At 35.1% G+C, this 16,930-nt stretch overlaps 2 protein-coding genes across 4 annotated transcripts in view; both read right to left on the bottom strand.

Annotated features, from left to right (window-relative positions):
- LOC148625374 (uncharacterized) overlaps nucleotides 1-16,930 on the bottom strand; it is a 342,046-nt gene that overhangs the window by 224,402 nt on the left and 100,714 nt on the right. The window lies entirely within an intron of this gene.
- On the bottom strand, nucleotides 705-9,434 carry LOC148625380 (uncharacterized). Of its 2 annotated transcripts, XM_088568860.1 has the most exons (8): nucleotides 9,345-9,434; nucleotides 8,700-8,771; nucleotides 6,465-6,659; nucleotides 5,778-5,954; nucleotides 4,725-4,880; nucleotides 4,142-4,178; nucleotides 3,325-3,432; nucleotides 705-2,369 (listed from the first exon to the last, which is right to left on the bottom strand). In XM_088568860.1, the coding sequence occupies exons 1-8, from the start codon at nucleotides 9,397-9,399 to the stop codon at nucleotides 851-853; spliced, it is 2,319 nt and encodes a 772-aa protein (XP_088424986.1). In that variant the 5' UTR covers nucleotides 9,400-9,434; the 3' UTR covers nucleotides 705-850. The 2 variants fall into 2 exon arrangements, with proteins under 2 accessions (XP_088424986.1, XP_088424987.1); XM_088568861.1 differs by lacking the exons at nucleotides 6,465-6,659; nucleotides 8,700-8,771; nucleotides 9,345-9,434 and adding an exon at nucleotides 6,117-6,253.

The raw sequence follows: 16,930 nt of genomic DNA, 5'->3' as shown, positions 1-16,930 counted from the left end.
TCGGTCAATCATTACTCTAACACACATCCGTAGCAATTAAGTGTTTAGGTAATAAAATAAGAAACTGAAGAAATTATCTCTTTCCTTTTCCTTGTCATACTTATCATTCAAACAAAATGCTTGACCTTTGTCATATTTGTTATTGTACCTTATGAACCGATCTCCAAATAAAGGTAATGACTTGCGTTTTATATGTTCATAAAACAAATTAAAAATGTGTTCCTGTTTTCCTACGGGCAATTTTAGTGCTCAAACAGATACTCCTTCTGTTATGAGTGTAAAGTAAAATTTTTCTCTCGAGAATTTCTATGTCCGAGTTTAAGTGAACATGTCATTATATAAAGTCTTATTTTTTTCATGTGGAGTCAAGAATACACTGACGAAAAATCTGATTCTCCATAGCATAGAAGTCTGTAGAAGACTTGAAAAATGAAAAATTCCGGAAATCTATTGAAGACATTTTATGCACACCCGTTTGTTAAAAAGTCACGTGAATATTAAATTACTGTTTTAGAATCGACAAGTCCATAGCAAAAAATGTTAGTGACACAAAGACGCCAGTGCGTATGGGTCAAATGCACCAAGTTCTTAGCGTGTGCAAGCGTTTGTTTCAAAAGAATACATTTAATGTAAGATCATTTTATCTTGTTAAGCGCTGACATCTGTGTATTTGAGCCGTACAATACAATACAAACGAACGTTAATTATATTATAAGTGTTTTATTTATTTGTTCAAACAGTAACATTATACATGTTAATAGATTCCTCTACAAGAAATTCATTATATATTTCTAGCTATTAACTGACAAAATTAATGACAGCTGTCTTCAGCTTGTTTTCATATCGATTATTAACATGATTGCGTTTTCCTTTTTGGGGGTAAACACCCTGTTCCCGTACCAGTTTCTTCGCTACTACACTGCAACAGTTTTCGGGAAGACGGATTTGAACATAGAATAAAGTTTTGCCATTTCCTGTCGCATATTTTGTACTGACTACACATCATACCATATGCAACATTAACTTCCGGTATGAAACTTAACGTACTGTACATCGCTGTTGATATTTCCGCATTTTCGTAATTGGTGATGATTCCGTTTGGCTGGCTCCGTAAATCTTTTAAGTCGTAGCCCCAATAACATGTAGCACGAGGTGAAGTATACTGAGCAATATACCTCAAGACACTCGTTTTGGATGTGAAGACTGGACCCTTAATACGGCTGAATATAGAGCAAGGAATAATACCCTGGGAAACTTTGATCTTTATAATAGAATCAGTTAAAAATAGTTCTGAACTTTTACAAACTGCGGCATTCCTAAAATTTCCAGCAGTAATGGTATTAGTTCTTATACCTTGTAAACTTATGCCCCAGTAACATGATACTCGAGGTATAAGATCAACAGCTATTTTCCGAAGAAATGTGAAATAATTCGGAAAAAGTTTCATCGTAAGTTGCTTTTGATGGGTCATAGCAAATTCGAATATTTTCTGTGGGTGTTTCTTATGTTTCTTTATATCAAAGGTGACTGCTTCAAGAAAAACCTTTATTTTGTCTACCTCTGCTATGGTTCTTTTTAATTCGTCTTCTTTCGTTTCTAAATAATCTTTCAATGGTTTAACATAATACGCTTTCAAGTTAATTAGCATTGACGCTTTACTTTTAGAATAAAAGTACTCATAATCACAAGAACGAGGCACATTCATATATAATGCGTGCAAACGGTCTGCCAGATTTGAAAACACACTATGGTACTGCCGCCCCTTATCTGCCAGCTCTTTTAAATATTTAATGATAGTTTTACAGAATGTTTTTTGAAAGTTCTTCATTGTAGTGAAAGCTCTATTAAAGTCATTTTTAGCTCTTAAAAGAGTTGATTTCGCTGACCGAAGCTTATCCCTTATTTTTCGTTCTTCTATGACGCTACTGACGATATCAACAATAGCAAATCCAATAGCAACGACAGCTGTAAATGCCGCCAATCCAACAGTCACCATACTGACGGTTGTTGCTAAAAGGGAAGGCAAAGTTGCCAACGTTATTGCCAAATCGATTTCGAAGAATACAACTGACAATGCAGCACCGAATTCCATACTTGATTTCCACTGATCATACTCAGCAAGGCTATTTTTCGGAACGTCAATATCAGCTATTGGACTAAGGTCAAGTATAAGGTCAGTTAATTTGGACATGTTCTCGTCTATTGAGGTATGTAGTTTTTCTATTGACGTTATTGCTTCATTGATATCAAGAACCATGTCTTGAATATCTTCTGCTGCCTTTTTTATGACTAAAGGATCTCCGTATTCTCTCCTGAACCGATCTTTTAGACTTTTTACTTCTGGTTGAAGTTGATTCTTTACTTCATCTCTATAATATTGTACAGTAAAGTGGTCGGTTATTTTTATTCCATTTTAACACAATCCATAATTAATCCTTGATTAAGCAGATTAATACTTTTTTCACGTATATTTACAGTAAACGAAAGTTGTCATTAAATTCGATAAGTCTAAGGAGAAAAAGTCTGGTGCATGCGCAATAAATCAAAACAATCTAAGGAAAAACAAGTTCTACAGTTAAAGATGGCTACCCTACATAGTGCAATTTCTAAATTTCTAATTTTCTCCTTTTAGGGAATCTGAAAACTATTTCATGCGAATTCATCATGGAAATGTGCATTGTGAACAATTTCCATTTCTTTTCAATATAAGTGTCCTAAAGTACAAAAAGCATCGAAAAGGGGAGATACCTCCATGACAAGAAAATTATCAAGTATCACAAATATGGCAATATTTCAAGTGCTATCTATTTTTATTGGCCAAACTACTTTTTGAATAGCAATTTAGTATTAAAATGGAAATGAAATAACCTTATTTGAATTCTAATTCCAATCCATCGATTTTTTATGACCAAATATTCAAACATATGGGGAAAAAGTATCTAAATGACCATTAAAATATGCGGTTTAAAACAGTCGGGAAATTTTTCAGATGTATATATTCTGCATACACTACACAATCTAAAGGAAATGGGTAATCATTTTTAAGTGGAAATTTCCCTATTTTGTGCCCCACTTACGAGAAAATGTGTTCGGTGACTCCATTTTTTAAATAAGGGTAAAACATCGTGACCATATATCAAAATGAAGAAAATTGAATTCGGGCTGGAACCATCTTAATTTTAATCACGATGCGTTGAATATATATAGTTCTTTCTTTGCCATATTGGCAAATGTAACAATTAAACCTACTGAAAGTATCCTCACATCCTTTTTTTCGAAATCTGCCATATTTGTTCATATTGTCATAACTAGAATTTAACATACCTTAAAGTGCACACACTAGGATAGTACAAACAGCCTCTTTTACTCTGTACCACTTTTAGAATTGTTGCTGTAGCCGCAACGGCCACCGATACGATAGTGAATATCAAACTGAAAGTTGCAAAAAAATATTTTGTAAGAGTTCAGCACTGGTCAACGTAAGAGTCAGGATAATAAGGGATAGGTCTGAAAAGATTTGTAGCATTCTACTTCTTAGCATAGTAAACTACAAAACACTTTAAAGTAGAGGACTGAAAAGGCATGGCGAAAAAGAATCTGAATGACCATTAACATGAACGGTTTAAAAATAGTCGGGAAATTTTTCAAGTTAATGTTAACTTCTTTTCAAAATATTGTTGTGATGCATAACAGTTACTATAGGGCCAATCTAGTTCTTCAGTGTACCAAGAACTGTTACAATAGGGCCGGCATTATTCTAATATTTATGATTTTCCGTCCAAACAGATATTGTCCATGACCTACTTCACCGAAGATGAACATGTTGGTCATCAATACACCTTTGTCTCATTATATGATTTTTCTGGTTTAATTTTGAAGAAATGTCATCGTGCTGTTTCGGTGGATTTTATTACTTTTTGTCGGGGCCTTTCAGGGCTTTCTTAAGGGTTCTTTACGATTGTTTTTGGTGATCTCTGAAAGTATTTACATTTTGTATTTGGGTTTTACGCTGGTGCATTTGTTCCCTTTCTTTCTTCAATTATAGAAGTAAGCAAGCTATAATCTGGATGGGCTGAAATAAATCCAACTTGTTTTTGTTTTTGATATTTAAGCACATATAATGGATACCTTATCCACTTACGTGAACAGAAACCTCTTCTGTATCCCATGCAGAGTTGCTGGAAAAGAAAATCTTTAGATGAATGGTATGAAATAAATGTATAATAAAATGAAAATTATTGCATCATCTAACATATGATACTGGGATTTGAAGGTTTTTTTTAGATTTCGTAAAAAAATATATATTTGAAAATTAATTACTTATCGTTCCTTCATAGATATTTTAAATAGCTACAATGTGTGATTATAATCACACAAAACTACTACAGAAAACAGAAACATTACACTTTTCTTCCATTACTTACAATGAATTGTTAAAATATATATTTATGTCTATAAATGACATGAAAATCAAAAACGACCGCTTTGTTTTTGTAGCTTATGGCTTATAGGGAATAATCTTAATAAAAAATGACATTAATTTAAAAATTTACGGAAAAAGGGAGCTAACTCATAAATAAATGTCGTTTAAAAAAACGGAAACCAAAACATACAAAACAGGCCACAGCAAAAACATAATAAAGCTTTCTGATACCCTTTTTTACCGTATATTATAAATGATGTATCATTTCTATAAGCAACGCGCAGCGCTGCCTTACTCATACCGTTGTAGCATTCTAATCGCAGGTTAGAATCTAGAACAAAGGTGGTCCCTGTACTGTTCTTTTTCGCAACCAACATACCACCATCGTTGTCTTGTGGATACTCTGACATCATTTCTTGCACCATTCCAATGGAATCGTTACCGCCTGTATTTTTACCTATTTTTTAAATGACACATCAAGAAAGATAATCCATATTCTAATATGATGAAATTTTGGTTATAGGAATCAATTCATAACAATGTCAGAACATGGAACACGGCGATAATTATGAACGTAATGAACACTTTTTAAATAAGATTGATACATATTACATAATTTTGGAAAGAGTAATCAAGGGAATCTAGCGGAAATCAAAGAACAAAGACCAGACTTGGAAAACAGACACACCAAACACAAAATAACCAAATAATACGAAGCAACAAAAGTAAATGGGCAACTCGAAAAAAGAAGTAATAATATAATGGTTAAGAAGACGAGCAAATTTTAACATTAGTTTCCTCGTACATGCATCAATATACATGTACCAGCTTCTCCTGCGTATGGAGCTTACATATCACGGTTAATAAGATATACTAGGGCCTGCACCAATTAGGTAGATTTACAAAAAAAACGCGATCATGAACTTGTCATTCGACTTATTAACCAAGGATACAAGAAGGTGTACCTTATTCGATCTCTTAAAAAGTGTTCCTGTCGATATCAAAATCTTATCACGTAACAACGGAACAAATTGTTTACTTCATCTGTCATTTAGTCTAAGACTGAGTTGACCACTCTTCTAAAAGTATCATAGAACAGTTCTAGAGACAGTTCTAGCAGTGCCGGCTCTACGAGAAGAGTTCTAGAGACAGTTCTAGCAGTGCCGGCTCTACGAGAACAGTTCTACTATTAGAGCAGCTATACTGCTAGAACTGTCAAAAGAGGTGGCTAAAATGTTCATAGTCTGTCAATTTTGTGAGAGGTTAGAACTGATCTTATCTGTAGGTAATGTGCATGCAAGATGAGGAAAAACTAGTAACATTCCAGTAACAAGCATTTTTTTACCACACCTACCGATAACCCAACGATCAAAGTTTTCGTCGAAATAAACCATAGGTTTCTGCGGATGATTTATGGCTTTATATGTAGTCTTAATGCCTTTATCGCCGATATCGACACGCTGAAATACTATGAGGTTTCTATCTGTTGGTACTATACCCCCATCTGTCAATCTCAACATTTCACACGCACCTGCAGAAATAAATGTTGTACAGATTATACCTACATAGTAAAAAACTATCTGATTCATACTTCTTTAGAATTGAAAACATTTAAACATTTTATTTAATAGATCACGTATAGGTATCTGAAGTGAGAGAAAAATGTAAGTGAGACATCTATGAAGAAATTTACTTAATTTATTTCAGCTCTATGTTTCATTTTCTATCCATGTTAAACATCAAAAATATGTTTTATATTTTCTGTCATTTGAATGACAAAGTGTGGAACAATCAACAATAATCCTCATACAAATGGATCTCAAATTAAAAAGATAATGGTTACGCTAGCCAATAAATGAATAAATAAATAAAGCCTGAAAGAACATAACTAATCGAAGGTAGGCAAAGCGCATGCGTTAGATACATGACAACTCATATTTGTCATCAATGGTTCATATCGTTATTCGTATCACAGAACATCATCAAATAAGAACAGGAAAAGGACAATATAAAATTATAAAGTAAATTTTATTAACCGTACCACATGACTTGATTGACATATCAAAATCCTTCTTATTGCAGACTTGTAGAGCTGCAAAACACCTTGACTTGTATTGGTTGCCATAGTTATCACAAACTACGCCTCCTTCGGATGTACATCGTTCCTTTTTGTCTGATGTACAAACGCAGTTTTTACCATCAAATTCTTCCCACTGTGCACACTTGTTGTTGGTAGCTAAAACATATTGATTCAACTACTCAAATAAATAAAATATATTTCTTTGATCTTTGAACCAGTTACTTAGCTGAGGAATGAAAATTTATCTTAAAACTGTGGTTAATACGCTCCCAAAAACTGGGTTCAATATGCTTAGGGCAAAAAAAACCCCAAAAAACAAAAAACAAAAACAAAAAAGTTGGGAGCTTAAAAACAGTATCACTGAAACTTCATTTTCGTACGCTTTGTATGGAGTAAATGCAGTTGAGAACCACACCAGTCTCGGAAAACATTTGCTAGCTTCGTTGGTTAAACACAAAAGCTTTTTCCAAGATAGGGATGGTCAAATCATGGCACCCGAATGTTTACGAAAATGACGTTATCAGCTTATCAGTTAGGGATTGAAAAAAGGACGATGGCTGAAAGGAGTGAGATAGAATAAGTAAACGGTTGTCCATTTTTTTTTTTTAAAGTAAATCAGCGTACCGGATCTAGACACTGTAAATAATTCATTTGTATTTTTATGGTTTTTGAATTGCATAATTTAATTTTAAACCAACTTAAATGTTACTTAATTCACTTTGAATTCACGTTCCTGACCTAATTCTGTGGGCCTGTCTGATACCAATTCCTGTTTGACTTAAGGTATCAAGCACTATTTCTCTCTCAGTTACTTTCTATGTTAAATTCAGCTATTTATAGGGCTCATTTTGTTTACATAAGTACAGATGGCGCTGGAGGGGTTTCATTATAATGCTCACCCTTTACCTTAACGCTCATAAAAATACCAACATACCTTATGTGCTTTCTAAGAAAGAATGGTAAAATGAAAGTAGACAGGTGCTACTTTCGTTTTGAAATTTATTAGATTAAAAGAGGGTTAACATTCTTGGTAGAACAACTTCAGGAAAATTTATCAATCAAATAAGGGTACTGGCAATATGATTAAACATACCGAATATTAAATATGACAATAAATCCGAGGTGGATTGGAACAAACAGTAGAATTAGTTGTGTATTTGAAATTATTGAGGAGCGTTAGATGTACATAGCTGGCTAACATTGTTAATTGTTTTCATACCATAAAATAAACAAAACATGCACAGCAATTGATCATTCGTTCATGTGTTGATATACTGTTTGACGTCAAGAGTACTGCTTCAATTCTTTGTAAACATTTGAGCTTCGTTTGTCACGTGGATTGGTAATATTTCATGTACCGGTCCATATAAAATTCAGACATTGTCCATATTAAAGTGATTCATGGTAAAGAAAAACCCACGGAACAGACAATGTTTTTCAATCTTCATATGCTATATTTTTACAGTTATCTTTTCCATATTCAGATCTGTACATTTGAGAAAATCATATATTTATCTCCCTCTTAAATCAACCAAATCGAACAAAGTAAAGAACGATAACTTGCAAAGAGCTTTAAAATTATTTTATGTACAATCTATATAAATTTTACCTCAAAAGCGCAACACCCAAATGAAAATCTAAGACTGGTTATGTGGTCTGTAATTGATTCTAAAGAAGAAATAAAAGTGAAAATCGTTGGGTTTTTGAAATGCATGAATCACTTCCTGTCTGATTTACATAAAGACTGCTACTGAAAAGTCGTTACAAGTCACAGAAGGTTGGAAAGTCGTATTCGTTACTTGGAAAATGAGCTGATATGAATTATTAATGCTTATAAGAATCCAGGCATTTATCGTACCAGATTTTTTATTTAAAGTCAACAGTTAGATAAGTAACTGGGCTATACCGCACGACATAAGCTAGCTCAATTTTAGTTTTTGGTGTCTGATGTTCCATAACTCAGAAAGGAGGGACACAAAACACTTTCAAACTCGTTTAAAATGGGTAAGGACAGCTGGACGGAAAGCGGTATACCATAATGGATGATCGTTTAAAAAGCAAGAGAGAACAATTTTGTGTTCAATGTATGAAAGTGTACACGGTTTTATTGAACAGAGTTCTATACAAGTAAAAAAAATACATTCCTTTTTACGCTTTTCAACAGGTCAAGAAAAAAAAACAACTTAGTTTACCTACCTCGAGAATATCTGCCGTTATTTTGTTTGTTACGATTAAAATTACCGTAGCTTGTTGTATTTAAAGCTCGAACTGAAACGTAAAGAAAATTATACTGGAGGAGGGAGAACCATATAATCGTTAAATGCCTCTCTATATGTAACCTACTGAGTATGCTATTCCAACATGATTTATTGTTTTTATCCACTAAACTAGTTTTATAACAGAGCTCTTCGATGGAATGATATCTGTGTTTGAATATTAGCGAACAAATCGATTATAAGTCGCATGAAAAAAAAATCGAAAACATACGTATATATCGAGATAAATTAGAGGTGACATTCATAAAAAAAATTTCCGTAAAGCTGTGTATTGAGATAAATTGGAGGTGACATTCATTAAAACAATTCCCGTAAATCTGTGTATCGAGATAAAGTGGAGGTGCATGACATTCATCAAAAAATTTCTCGTAAAGCATATTTATATTCATTTCTCCTAGACTAATATAAACATATTTAGAAATATTTTTAGACTTTCTATTTCAGATACTCAAAAGTTTTTGTCAAAAAGGCAAGCCAAAACGAAGCACTTTCTTTTAAATATAATATTATCAATTAACTAATAGTTATATATATATATATATATATATAAATAATTAATGTTTACCATTTAAATCGTGAAACAAGAGGAAAATGCACAAAACGATATAGTACTTCTCCATCTTATCATTCGTTTAAAGCAATAAATACAGTAATCTATATATTTATACATATTGTACTTTTCCGGGTTAGTATTATTTACTGTAGGCGTTTAAACCAGAAATTTACAAGTTCCTGGAAAAACGAAGTCATTTGAATACGGCGTATATATTAGAGTTGAGCACGGTACAAACGTACAAATTTGATCACTTTACGACAGAAAGTGCCAGGTTTGGTCTAAAACTCGTTTTGCATATTGCTTATTTTCTATGCATTTCTTCAAAATGGAAAAAAAATAAATTAAGAGGAACGCCAGATGTAGTTACAAAAAAATGTATAAATATTGAATGCTACATTTTCATCGGTGTGTAAAGTTGACCGACCCAGTCACATATTTTGGTCATGAAGCTAGCACTTCATGGAAATGAACTACGGTCAACTTTTTTATACGCCGATGAAACAGCAAATTCTTAAAAATACAGTTTCCTTGGTAGCCATACTGATAGTTGCAATTTATGATGATTACTTATTCAACTTTTTATTTCAGTCTTGTTTAGTTAATTATTTGCAATATACACCGCTTTCAAGTGCGTTCTTCATTGCTTGTTGTCTTAGGGGCGTATTTCCCCATATTACAACATTAAATGCTGTTGCCATGATCAAATCACTGGTATTATTTGTTTTATTGAGACAAATAAATGAAGTATTTTCTCTACGCGGCGAATCGTACGTATATTTCCAGTCTGTCCATCCGTGGTACTTGTTTCTAGGATGTAAGGACCATTCAACCAAACTTTTTCTAATCAAAACAATACGCTTCTTTTGGCAATATGACATGTAGATCAAGTTTCAAATAAATTTATTAGTACGTGGGCTGAGATATCCCCCGTGCACTCCCACTCATCAACCAAAATATGATTTTAGCTATCCTTATACCTCTCATTCACGAATCTTTTTGTCGCCAAAAATAAACTGAAACATTTTGGTATTTTTTTTACTACTTTTATACCTCGTTGAGGCTGAAATTCATTTTTTATGTTTTTTGATTCTTCAAACTTCTGCTATCAAGAAAGTTGCGGTAACACTTAGGGTTTTAGAGTAAAATGAAAAAAAATATACCCCCACCCCACAGAAAAATCGCCTAAATTAACATATTTTTCAATGTCAAAACCCCTAGAGAATCTATACTTCAGAAAAGAATGGCTTTTTTGGTATTTTCTAGTTAGGATAAATACAAATAATACTTCTGGGGTTCATTTGACGACTTGTGGCGATTTTTGTAGTCACAATTTATCCAAAATGGCAAAAACTGGATTTTCGATTTTCCGGTAAAAAGTCGCATAATTTCGACTCTTTAAGTTAAAGCTCAATTAAAATGACTCAAATTTCATATCATTCGATCGATAATCTTATTTTCTACATGACAAACCACAAAAAGCTAATTTGCAAGAAGGAATTTTCAAAAAGTGTTAAAACCATTACCCCTATCCCTTGAAAACTGGTCAGAGTATCTATCAAACAGAATTTTCATTCAAAGCACACCGGCATTATGAACTAATATTTTATACATTCATAATTAAGATAATAATTTAACCAACATATCTGATCACATTAGGCGCTTAGATTTTCTTTTTTGGGGTTAAAATTACTATAAAATCGTAAACAGGTGAATTTTCTATCGAATCAGTAGTCATAGACGTACATATAGATCACTTTAATGAACCTTTTCTATTGTAAATGTGCACTCAAGCGGAAGATCTGTAAGGATCAGTTTTCAACATAGCGGACACCTGGTTGGGCAATATGATGACTAATGATCTAGTATTGATCGTCATATGACCTAGTGATGACAGCTTGTCTAAGACTAAGTGACCGGAAGTGGACCTTTGACATGACCGAAAGTGGACCTTGGGTGACCGGAAGTGGATGGAGGACCAATAAAGGGAACATGGGGACCTTGACCTAGAAAGGGGACCCTTAAATGTTAGGAGGGAAACGACCTCCATAGGTATCCTCATTAAGTGTCTTAATTAGTATCATTATGCAGTATACTATAAACAGGTAAGTATAAAAAGGGGGTATTGTGACTTGTCTTTCTTTGTTTTTTTTTATACATTTTCATATACGTTAATTGTTTTTTTAATTATTTTTGTAAATTAATTGTAATTTCATTGTCTTTGTGTAATAATGTCAAATTGAATGGACACTTTGAATAGATGTTAAATTTTGATTTGATTTTCTTTGTGTTCAATTGATTGTGTATTTTGAATAGATGTCTCACGGATAAGACAGATGTTTAAAACTTCCCATTTTACTGGTGATTTCAATAACCCATGTATTGATTTTTAACCGTTTTTATTGTGCTTTATGAATACATTACAGGTGTAAGGACGTGTTGTGCAATATTTATCTCTCAGACTTAAATTTTTATCATTGTTTTAATAATTTTTGTTTAATTATGTTTAATATTTTTTGTATTCAGTTTGAAATTTTGACTAACCACTAATGATTATCCTGATAATTGTAAGGTTTACAGTTGATGTTTACATTTGGAACGTTAATAACTTTTGAATGGTGTATTGCCCTTCGTTTCAGATTTTTACTGTCGACCATTTCATCACCTATTATGGACACTCAACCTTTTCATTGATTATATCCGTGTTATGGGGCTGTTTTTGGGTAAACCGATTTCTTTTTGATATTTTCAATGTTTACATGTCGCGTGTACTTGATTTGACCCGTTATGGGGTTGTATTAGGTAAACCATTGATTTGTTGATTTTTTTTCTCTCTCCATATTTTCATTCGTAGTTTGTTTCCTACGCCCTTTTTTGTTAAAGGTTGAGACTTGTGTGCTCGTTTAATGTTTTTCTTTTGTTATTGTAAGAAGATTGAACTTTTTACTGCTATAATAGTTTCGATATTTGCATGTCACGTACAACTTTTGAACGTATTATGAGGCTCTATTGGGAAACCGATTTTTTTTAATACTTTCAATGTTTACATGTCGCGTGTACTTGATTTGACCCGTTATGGGCGTAAACCAGTGACCTATGGAGTTTTATTTTTCTCTCCATATAATGGCATATTTTCATTCGTGGTTTGTTTCCTTCGCCCCTTTTTTGCTGAAGAATTGTATGATAGGTTTTTTATAAGGAGGTTGAAGTTTTTACTTCTATATCATGTTTTCAAGTTACTTACTCGCAAACCTTGGCCCGTGTTATGAGGCTCTGATTGTAAATATGTTTTTCATGCTGTTGCTAACGGTTTTAATAGTGTTGTCGGTTTTGAGCTACCCTTTTGGTAAGGAGGTCTTTCTTTAGTATAGTTTTATTACACAACAAGATTTTTTTACTTTTATATTTTATTTACAATTCATATTCATTATTCCATTCTTCGGAGTGTCGTCTGTTTTTCGAAACCGGGTCCTGTTCAATGGTCTGTTCCTGAAAGTGTTCTTCTTCCCCTTCAAATAACACTTCACGATGGGATCGTCTTATGATTCTGCTTTACTATGAGTTGTTTTGTCGCCCGAGTATCTTTGGCATCAAGGCTGTTTTTCCCACTCTATTTAATCTTCACTTCCTTTTGTTCCTCGGTTTATATGACTTCTGGTCTTTGAACAAGGTTTTCATTTTACATCCCATATAGCTCCTCCTTTTTTTGATGAATTATCCTCTCACGATATAAGGTTCTGGCAACGTAGATCAAAATGATTAATCTAGTTGAACTTTTGTAACTTTCGTGATTTATTAAGGTCATCGATTCTAATACAAGGATGCACGATACTCCGCTCTGGATTCCACTTGTATTTGATATTCTGACGTTGTACGTCTTACGTTCATAATACATCCGCACTATCTTAGTTCCAAAATCCTCTCTATACAGTTCCATTTATAGGTGTCACATCTGTTTTTGGTCGACTTTTTTCTTTCCTCCAGTGCCCCGTGCAGGTCCGGGTGTTAAAAGAATAGGCCTGCAGCAGCGCTAAGCTTGTCATAAAAGGCGACTAAATAGTGCTCAGAACACTAGCCGGGGGCTAGGGCGCTCTGCCCACAAAGCAACTGGAATGGGGTATCCCTGGCGTGTTATATGCTGGGGTTGTCAGGCTATAATACGGAAAACCTGACCGCAAACCATAGTGGTGCACCGTGTTGGGAAAGATGTCACGTTCCTCGCACGTTAAAGATCCCTATTGTGGTATTCTCCCGGAGTAGGAACCATAGGGCTCTGCCACAGGAGGCTAAATTGCCCGACCCTACCCACCTCTCCCTATTTCCAGTGGCAATCAAAATTTGTCGACCCCATTATCCTTGTGTCCCATCCCTTTTTCATTTCATCATCATCATTCATGTTCATTTTATCATCAATTTCATGTTCATCGTCTGAATATAGCTGAAATATTGCTACTCCGACGTTAAACCCCAACAAACAAACAACAAACATCTTTCCTCCAGTTGGTCTACCAGGGCTTCACTTTCTTTTGTCAGTTCATTCTTTTGTTCATTGCACGTGTACGGCATCACGACTGGTGACTTGTTCTAAGTGAATTCCTCTACATGGACTACCTTGTAAATATTTATTGCTCCGGGTGCGTCCATCTCCTTCGCGGGTCATTCACGAAGAGAACCAGTATTCTTTTCCATTTTTTTTATAGTCATCTGCATTCAGCGGTCGACTATCGGGTACATATAAAAGTTTCCATCTGCTGGGTTTTTGGATTGCAATTCTTGAGTTTCATTCGGAATCAGGGTTTCGTGCTTTGAGCGCATTGGTTGTATACGGGTCTTGGAGTAGCCCGTTCATCAAACGTCTTGGTTTTGCACAGTCATCAAAATATCGATGTCCGATAAACCAGGTTGCATGGGTCCTATCTACTTGTAACTGCTGGTGCTCGACTTCCCGAGTAATGTAGCTGCTGCTACTGCTGCCCGAATAAGGGAGTGGGGTTATTCCAGCTGCTGCTGCTCGTAATTGGGGAGGGGTATTTCTGCTGCTGGTGGTCGTATTCGGGGTCATCCTCCCTGCTGCTTCTATCTGCTGTTGCTCGAGTATGGGCGTATTCTAGTTGTTGCTGGCTGCTGTATCCAGGGTCAATCTTTCTGCTGCATTCGTCTGCTGCAAACGGTCAGTGTTGCTCGCTGGGTTCGTTTTGTTGGGGGTAAGATGTTGATGTTTGTCTAGGGTTATGTTTAAGTTCGAATTAGGGTTAGGGTTAGTGATTTGGGTTGTGTTAGGGTTAGGGTAAGGGTCAAGTGCATCGTTAAGTATACGGTTACGCCTAGTGTTAGGTATAGAGGTAAGGTCAGTAGGGGTTGGCTTAGGGTTAGGTATAGGGTTAGAGTTTCAAATAAGGTCTAGTGTCAAGAAAATTGTTAGATTCAACCGTTAGATATAGGATCAAGTCTATGGCAAGAGTTAAGCCTATGGTTATGTGTTGGGTTAAACTTAGGGTATTTTGTTATGGTTGGGGTCAGATGTTGATGTTTGTTTAGGGTTATGGTTAAGTTCGGATTAGGGCTAGTGATTAGGGTTGTGTTAGGGTTGTGTAAGGGTTTGGGTAATGGTTAAGTGTATGGTTAAGTACAGGGTTACGCCTAGTGTAGAGTTAAAGTCAGTAGGGGATGGCTTAGGGTTAGGTGTAGGGTTAGAGTTTCAGATAAGGTCTAGTGTCAAGAAAGTTGTTAGACTCAAACTTTAGATAAAGTATCAAGTCTATGGCAAGAGCTAAGTCTATGGTTAACTGTTGGGTTAGGCTTAGGGTTATATTTAAGGTGTGGGTCAGATGTTGATGTTTGTCCAGGGTTATGGTTAAGTTCAGGTAAGGGTTAGGGGTTAGGGTTACTGGTAAGGGTTAGGGTTAAGTGTATGGTTAAGTACAGGGTTACGCCTAGTGTAGAGTTAAAGTCAGTAGGGGATGGCTTAGGGTTAGGTGTAGGGTTAGAGTTTCAGATAAGGTCTAGTGTCAAGAAAGTTGTTAGACTCAAACTTTAGATAAAGTATCAAGTCTATGGCAAGAGCTAAGTCTATGGTTAACTGTTGGGTTAGGCTTAGGGTTATATTTAAGGTGTGGGTCAGATGTTGATGTTTGTCCAGGGTTATGGTTAAGTTCAGGTAAGGGTTAGGGGTTAGGGTTACTGGTAAGGGTTAGGGTTAAGTGTATGGTTAAGTATAGGGTTACGCCTAGTGTTATGTATAGTGCTTAGGTCAGTAGGGGATGGTTTAGGGTTATGGTTAGGGTTAGAGTTTCAGGTCTAGTATCAAGAAAGTTGTTAGATTCAACCTTTAAATATATTATCAAATCTATGGCAAGGGTTAAGCCTATGGTTAAGTGTTGGGTTAGGCTTAGGGTTATGTTTAAGGTTTGGCTCAGATGTTGATGTTTGTCCAGGGTTATGGTTGAGTTAGTGCTAGGGTTAGTGGTTATAGGTAGGGTTAGTTGTTAGGGTTAGTGTTAGGGTCAAAGGATAAGACTAGACTCCTAAATAGAATTAGTATCTTGGAATGGGTTGAGGCTTCGTTGAGTTAATTCGTTGGTTAAGTTATGGTTTACGTTTAGAAAAGATCAATATCAAAATAGTTGTAATATGAGGAGGTAAAGCTATAGTTTGAGTCAGATTAAAGTTTTGTAACGAACAATAACAAGTGTTAGACGCAAGGAAAGGATGAAGAAGCGGACAACTACATGAATGCTAATAAAAAAAAAGATTAAGTTTTATGGTAAGGAGGATTTCAACAGTACGGATTTGATCTGAAATTGAAGTTCAATGAAGCGCGTAATATAGTATCATAAAAATTAAATATAGAGAAGATTGATCTAAGCCCTAACTTTATGAAAAATAACAAAAACAAAATATATATACCCCACTTAAAGTACCAGACGTCAAGTTACTTAGGAGAAAACAACATGAAATAAACTTACGAAAAAAAACTAAATCTTGACCTTCCGATTTTAACTTGAAAAGTAAACACAACAAAAACGAACCCAGCGAGCAAACTGACCGTTTGCAGCAGACGAATGCATCAGGACGAATGACCCCGGATGCAGCCAGCAACAACTAGAATACGCTCATACGCTCATATTCGAGCAACAGCAGATAGGAGTAGCAGGGAGAATGACCCCGAATACGACCACCAGCAGCAGAAATATCCCCATATGTGAAAAGCAGCAGCAGAAATACCCCTCCCCAATTACGAGCAGCAGCAGCTGGAATACCCCCACCCCCTTATTCGAGCAGCAGTAGCAGCAGCTACATTACTCCTACAGTCGAGCACCAGCAGATGCAAGTAGATAGGACCCATGCAACCTGGTTTATAGGACAACGATATTTTGATGACTGTGTAAAACTAAGATGCTTTGACGACAGAAATACACCAAGATGCTTTGATGAACGGGCTACTCTAAGACCCGTATACAACCAATGCGCTCAAAACACGAAATCCAGATACCGAATGAAACTCAAGAATTGCAACCCAAAAAAACCACCAGATGGAAACTTTTTTATGTACCCGACAGTCGACCGCTGATGACTATAAAAGGAAATGGAAAACAATA

This window comes from Perna viridis, chromosome 2 (genome assembly GCF_037379345.1).
Source record: "Perna viridis isolate PV_CMFRI_1.1 ecotype Kerala chromosome 2, ASM3737934v1, whole genome shotgun sequence".
Lineage (NCBI taxonomy): Eukaryota > Metazoa > Mollusca > Bivalvia > Mytilida > Mytilidae > Perna > Perna viridis.
Note: the sequence above shows the minus strand (reverse complement) of the source record. Positions and strands in the feature narration are given on the sequence as shown.

Bases quoted from the DNA above. Each gene is read 5' to 3' on its own strand.
- LOC148625380 (XM_088568860.1), bottom strand. From the start codon at position 9,399: ATGGAGAAGTACTATATCGTTTTGTGCATTTTCCTCTTGTTTCACGAT. The intron at 5,955-6,464 runs GTACGGTTAATA...TTATTTCTGCAG, and splicing joins TATGTCAATCAAGTCATGTG to GTGCGTGTGAAATGTTGAGA. The intron at 4,179-4,724 runs GTATGAGTAAGG...TTTCTTTTCCAG, and splicing joins GCGATTAGAATGCTACAACG to CAACTCTGCATGGGATACAG.